Source organism: Populus trichocarpa, chromosome 1 (assembly GCF_000002775.5).
Source record: "Populus trichocarpa isolate Nisqually-1 chromosome 1, P.trichocarpa_v4.1, whole genome shotgun sequence".
NCBI lineage: Eukaryota > Viridiplantae > Streptophyta > Magnoliopsida > Malpighiales > Salicaceae > Populus > Populus trichocarpa.
In genome coordinates, this window is record NC_037285.2 from 29,642,250 (window position 1) to 29,649,263 (window position 7,014).

The following is a 7,014-nucleotide window of genomic DNA, read 5'->3' on the forward strand; positions in this document are numbered from 1 at the left end:
TACATAATGTTCTTCAAATTCAAAATAATAATCAAGCTTGGAGTTTATACCTTAAATGTTTAGTATTGACTTACTCAATTTTAAAAATAAAATTAATTGATTTGTAACCTAAGGTTAAGTTTAATAATTATGAAAAATTATACTAACAACAATCTAATCTCCTTGACAGTTTTTTTTATAAAAAAAGCATAGGGACAGATGTTAATCACTCTATTGTTTTAGAAGTATTTAAAAACAAGAATTTTTTTTTTTTTTTTTTAGAATATTATTTAAACACAAAATTGTACTAACAGCAAAAATCAATCGAATCGAATCTCATTCCTTTCTTTTCCAAACAGAGCGCTATGGAATCCTGAATCTAGGTGAATTCAGACATATCTTCCGTACGTAAGAATGTACACGTTCACATTTGTACTTGAGTAACATGTCATGCCCATACTTTGGGTCCTGCTGCGAGTAATCATCTAGCGACACTCGCCAAGTTTCAGTTTTGTTTTTAAAAAAGAAGCTAGTATAAAGCTACTGCCCACTCAAGCGAGTAAAGAATCTAAAGATAACACACAAATGAAGGACATACTTGTCATTTCGTGAATCAAATAGCTCTTGTGCTAGAAAAAGCGACTTCTTCCCACTTTCCACCCCATTTCTTTATTACTTGCTTCCACAATGGTTCTTTATTAGTAAAAATCTGAACAAACAAAACTTTAGTAGAGATTAATTAAGCTGAGAAAATATTCTCAAAGAGTTCTGAGTTCATGATGAGTTTTGTGGGTGTTGTAAAATTTGTGGTGAAATGCCTTGACATTGTTGCCTGGTATGAAAATAAGTGTATCTCTACTCATAATCGCCTTGTTGTACGTACAATAGTACTGAAAATCTCCACCTGTGATGTGGTTTTGAAGTTTGGTTCTAAGTTCTTAGATCTCTGTTTCTTTTAACTAATAGAAGTCTCAGTTTCATATTTTCTGATTAATCATGAGAATGCTTGATTTTAAGCATTTTATTTTGTCCCAATGATTAATTAAGAAAGTCTTGTTTTGTTTTGTTTTGCTTTGCTTTGTGCTTGTGTTTTCAAGATTTTGATGATCAGTTGTTTCTTTTCTATGGTCGCAGGCCTGTATTTGGTTTGGGTTATCCTTTGTAAGTCTCGCTCTCTTTGTTTGACTTTGTTTCCTGTTAATGACTCGCGATTTCTAATGATGATTCAGTTATGTTATTCAGAATGTAAAATCGGTGTTTATTTACCCAAGAAGTTATGAGTCATCACTTCTTGTTTCTGAATGTCAACAGATGTGCTTCCATTCAAGCGATCGAGACTAATTCAAACTCAGACACCCAGAAACTGATCGCTTATTGGGTCTCCATTTCTGTGGTTTTGCTCTTTGAACGTGCTTTTCAGCTTGAATGGTAATTTACTATATTTTCTGCATTTTACATCATATAGCTCTGTTTTCGTACTCAATTGAAACGAATGAACACATAATCTCTTGGGAGTCAAAACAATTTCTGTAGCTTCTGATCTACGGGAATTTTTCCTTATGTTTTGTAATTACTCTGAGCACGCACAATTGTTGGAAGTTTATATGTTCAAGATGATTTTGGACTTTGGTGCAAATTGTTGAAATGGGGAATTTTGTTGTGTGGTATTTAATTAGGACAACAGGAAGTACCTTGCTGTTGATTTCTCTTACCTCAATCTCTATTTTCCTCTCTCTCTCTCTCTATATATATATATATATGTCAGGCTAACCTTCTGGCCATACATTAAGCTAATGATTGTCGGCTGCTTGGTTCTGCCTGACTTTGATGGTTCCCTTTGTGTCTATCAACGCCTTGTTCATCCATGCCTATCCATGGACCTAAGAATCATCATCTGCCAGTTCAAAAAGCTGGAGGAGTTGTTTTTCAAGAAAGATGATTTTCTTGTTGAGGTGGAGAGATATGTGAAGGAAAATGGCATTGATGCTTTGGAGAATCTCATTGCTTCCACGGTACATATACTTCTTCATGGAAACAATACCTATGAAAATCTTTTGATATATACATGAAATTAATTGCATCGATTTAATTTTGATGTTCTTATTATGTGCATAAAATCATATGCATGCTATGGTTGGATTGAATCAGGGTTATAATAAAATTAGGTTGATAGATGCTATCTATATAGTTGTGGTATAAAAAGTATGTCTTCTCATCTTCACTGCCCTCCCAAACACCTGTCTCTTTCTTCCAGAAAAGGAGTGCAAAGCCTAATGTTGCTGTGAATGAGATCAAGGCAGTTGCAGCAGAGGATAGGGTAAGGCCACTAATTTCACTTGCATATTGTTTATGGATCCTTATATTACTTGTTCAAGTCAAATGAATGTAAAAACACACCTGACCAATGGTAGTAGGAAAGGTCTTGATAATGGGAGCTCGATCATTGCAGCAACCGCATGCATCACTCACATTTCCTTCTATTCATTTGATTGATTTATGTTTTTGTGAAAAGAAGTCCAACTTATGAACTAATTCTATATTATTGTAGAAGAGTGGTTGTTAAGTGTCATGTTGTCGAAGTACAGGTTTTTATTTTTTGGCAATCAAATTAACTGATTTCAACCATATGAAATAAAAAGAGAAAAAAAAAGAAAAACTTTATCAAGCTTTTGATTCATGCAGCTGAAGTTCGAGCCACCAAATCTTCAAGTTCCACTCAAAGACAGTAGTGCTGCCAAAATAACAGAGAAAATAGAAGTTGCATCAACCAAGCAGGTAATTTTATTCAACAGTTGGAATTATTGGCACTTTTAAAGAAAAAAGTATACCCGCGTTTTTGAACTGCAAAATTTTTACTGCCAAATGAGAAATTTGATTGTCTTTGATTAATGCAGCTAAAGCTGGAACAACCTAAACTTCCGGTTCAATTAAACGATAGCAATGCAGTGGAAATAACAGAGGAAAAAGAAGTTGCATCAACCACGCAGGTTATTTAAATAGCAGTTGAAATTTTCAGGCTTTAAAGAAAAAGTCTACCTGTGATCTTGGAAATAGTATTATGAACTGTGAAATGTTACTGCCTAATGCGAAATTGGAATATCTTTTGATCCATGCAGTTAAAGTTTGAACAACCTAAACTTCCAGTTCTACCCAGAGACAGTAATGCTGTGGAAATAACAGAGAAAAAAGAAGTCTCATCAACCAACCAGGTAACCAATTTATTCAAAAGTTGGAGATAGTAGTATGAACTGTGAAATGTTGGTGCCTAATTACAAATTTGAACATCCAAAAATATGTGGGAAAGAACGAAGAGCTTGTCTGGACCCAGAATTATAAAATACTGTTACTTCCACCCAAACAATCTAAAACTTCTAGAACTTGTGTTTTTTTATAAAATTTTCAAAATTTCTGTTCTGTGGATCACAAATTTCCTTCCGTTCCCTTCCCCTCTATGATTGTGAAATTTTGCCTTTCTTTATTGGTTTCTTATCATTCAATGCCCTCGTTACCATGTGCATTTATCCATCCTTTGAGCATTTATATTTACTGCCTTTGCAGGTTAGACAAATAGAACCTAACATTGGTCAGACAGAAAACAGAACATTTCAGCCCCTGAAGAACATAACTACAGCAGCAGAAGCAATAGGAGGCAGAGATCTTTACGAGATACTACCTCCTGAGAAAGTCCAAAAGGTATGGACTTGTGCTCTATGTCAAGTAACAGCCCAAAGTGAGACAGTTCTTAATTCACATCTGCAAGGGAAACGACACAAGGCAGCTCGTGAACAGTTAAAAGTGAAGAGTCAGACACCAAAAGGTGAGGTTTCCTCTGCTTCAGTGGGAAAGAAATCAAATGTTACCATGGCAACCGCAAGGATTGGTGTTAGAGATCATACTGGCATATTATCTCCTCAGAATGCCCAAAAAGTTTGGACTTGTCTTACATGCCAGGTAACGCTTAAAAGTCAGACAGACATTAACTCACATCTTCAAGGAAAACAACACGAGCAAGCTCGTGCGCTGCTGAACTCCAAGAACCAGGCATCACATAGCAATGCTTCTTCTGCTTCAGTAGGAAAGAAAACTAATTTTCCTGAAAACAAGCCAGAGAAGTGTACAATCAGCAATAATACTTCACCTGAAAATAGAATACATGAAGCGAAGAAGCAAGGCAAGCAAGAGAACCCGATGAAGAGCCTATTTGTTGAGATAAGAAATTCCAAGTGGCGTTGTACAATCTGCAATGTAAGTTGCACCAGTGAGGGAGACATGGCCTGTCATCTTAAAGGGAATAAGCACTTGGATGTTAGCATTTCCAAGTGGCGTTGTACAATCTGCAATGTAAATTGTACCAGTGAGGGAGACATGGCCTGTCATCTTAAAGGGAATAAGCACTTGGATGTTAGCATTTCCAAGTGGCAGTGCACCATCTGTAATGTAAATTGTACCAGTGAGGGAGACTTGGCCTGTCATCTTAAAGGGAATAAGCACTTGGCTGTTAGCATTTCCAAGTGGCAGTGCACCATTTGTAATGTAAATTGCACCAGTGAGGGAGACATCCACTGTCACCTTAATGGGAATAAGCACTTGGCTAGGATGCGAGAATTGGATGGTCTTGGAGGCAGTCGGCATGCCTGAGTCGCTGAATATGTTCATATCACTATTGTAGAACATTGATATGTGGAGGTTAAGGTGGCTACGAGAATCTAAGATACCTGTAGATTAATCAATTACTTGGATTTTGTCTCCCGTCTGTATCCTTGAATTCTAGTTATACAAGCTAACTTCACGTGATGGTACAAGGTCAAATGATATTTTTCCTCTGTCAATGGTATTCGATGCAACTTTATTAAACACAAAAATAAACGGTTTGGTTACGTTTAAACACAAATTACTGTTTGTGAAACCTATTACTATTTTGCGTTTAAACCGCAGGTTAACAAAAAACAACTTCAAGCTGCTGCTTGAAAGATAATGGTGAGGAAAGGCTGGTCAACCAATGCTGCCTCCTCTCCTCTGTTTTTAATCTAGTCTTCCTTTTCTTTTTGCTTTCTGGATTCTCTTCTCTTCTGCTTCTCTCTCTGGTTTGGGGGACAAAGTTGAAGACGATGTCCCTGGCTGCTTCCTATTCTTGTGTAAACAGAAGCGTGGCCTGAAAGAGAGAGAAGAGCAGAAACAGAGGCGCGGCCTTCCCTTCTTCTCCTTCTCCTTTTCCTTCTTCTTCTGCTGCTTCCCCGTCTCCACTGTAAACAAAGGTGCGGCCTCAAAGAGAGAGAAGAAGAGCAGAAACAGAGGCGCAGCCTTCCCTTTCTCCTTCTCCTTCTCCTTCTTCTGCTGCTTCATTCTCCACTGTTCACGTGAACAGTGGAGAGCTTCTCCACTGTAAACAGAGGCGCGGCCTTCTCTTTCTCCTTCTCCTTCTTCTTCTTCTGCTGCTTCCCCGTCTCCACTGTTCTGTAAAGTGAACAGTGGAGAGTTCACTCTCCATTATTTACATATTGCATGTGAACAGTGGAGAGCGTCTCCCTGTTCATAAACTGCATTCAGTCCAGTCTAAACCTAAATGTATTAAATCGGGTCGATTTAATAAAAAAATTCCAAAAACAATTTTCAAATATTATTTTTTATTCAAAAAACTAGTGTTTAAAATTATTCAATGGCATTACATAATTACATTAGAAGGATATCATATGATGACGTAACATTTGCAGAATTTGATCGCAAGTCTAATTTTATTTCTGATAATATTTTATCTAACTTTGTTGCACGCTCGGGAAGTAATGAAAACTGTAGTCCTTGTCGGATAAATTTCGTTCGTGATGGAATTGCAGATAGTTTAATAGAACAATAAAAATTACTTTATATAAAGTATTGTTTATTTCATGATGTAATATCAATAGTTAAATCTAAAATATTTTAATTAAAAACCATCAATATTAATATAAGTCTTGTTTAGTTATTTTATAACCTTAATTTGAAAAGTATTATTAACCAAACACATTAAACTACTTTTTGTTCAACCTCAATTTCTACCACAGTTTTAACCAAACATATATTTTAATAAATCAACCTCAACTAAAAGTATACGTACCTTTTTGTTTGGCATTGCATTTCGGAAGTGCTTTTGAAAAAAATTAATTTTTTTTATTTTTTTTCTTTGCTTCAAATTAATATTTTTTAATGTTTTCAGATCATATTGATGTGCTGATATCAAAAATAATTTTTTAAAAATAAAAAAACATTATTTTAATATGTTTTGCAATGAAAAACATTTTGAAAAGCAACCATTACAACACTCTTAAAAATCAAACAAAGACAAAAACTTGATAGGCATATGTAGGCAAGCATTTGAATTTGCTAATTTTAACTTTAATTAATGGTGTTTGGTATTGAAAGTGAATCTGGTTTTTTTTTTTGGTTAAAATTTGAATTATTTTTTTATTTTAAATTATTTTTTTTATGTTTTTCAATCGAAAAATAAATTTTAAAAATTAAAAAAATATTATTTTAATATATTTTTAAAAAATAAGTTTACAATCCTTCCAAAAACAATCCTTTCATTTGAATATTGCAGGTGAATAACGGTCAATGAACTCCTACTGAATTCTTTTTTGAGTTTTTCCCATTGCCTGTATGGTATTTTGCTTTACTGAACCAAGCTGCTTTCAGCTGCTTATTTTATAAAACTAGTGTTCGCTTTTGATTCTCAAAATCAGAAGCTTTAAAAGGAAACTATGACTCTTGAAAAAAATAAAAAAAATAAAAAAGGCTCTCCTTTTAAATCAAATAGGATACCTACTAGGCTGCTCCTACTTTTGGCGAGAAGCAAAACAGCCTATTACGGCCGGGGTATACAATACTTTCAAGCAAAAACACCATTTTTTAAAAGCACAATAATCAATCGCTGATGCTTTCTTTTGTTAATGCACTCTCAACTTACAACACAAATGTTTACTTTTTAACTCACACCATAATACAATATAACACATTAATATCTAACAATAACTCTTTATTTATCTAGGTGAGTCAATCGAG

General features: G+C 34.8%; 1 protein-coding gene across 1 annotated transcript; it reads left to right on the plus strand.

Moving 5' to 3' along the window:
• Nucleotides 1-598: 598 nt before the first annotated feature.
• On the plus strand, nt 599-4,788 carry LOC7496811 (uncharacterized). The gene is made up of 9 exons (XM_002298473.4): nt 599-814; nt 1,114-1,140; nt 1,291-1,407; nt 1,745-1,991; nt 2,234-2,296; nt 2,662-2,754; nt 2,874-2,966; nt 3,096-3,188; nt 3,538-4,788. Exons 1-9 carry the CDS (start codon nt 756-758, stop codon nt 4,615-4,617), a joined length of 1,872 nt encoding a protein of 623 aa, XP_002298509.4. The 5' UTR covers nt 599-755; the 3' UTR covers nt 4,618-4,788.
• The last annotated feature ends 2,226 nt before the right edge of the window (nt 4,789-7,014 follow it).

Bases quoted from the DNA above. Each gene is read 5' to 3' on its own strand.
- LOC7496811 (XM_002298473.4), top strand. From the start codon at position 756: ATGATGAGTTTTGTGGGTGTTGTAAAATTTGTGGTGAAATGCCTTGAC. The intron at 1,992-2,233 runs GTACATATACTT...TCTTTCTTCCAG, and splicing joins AGAATCTCATTGCTTCCACG to AAAAGGAGTGCAAAGCCTAA. The intron at 2,297-2,661 runs GTAAGGCCACTA...TGATTCATGCAG, and splicing joins CAGTTGCAGCAGAGGATAGG to CTGAAGTTCGAGCCACCAAA.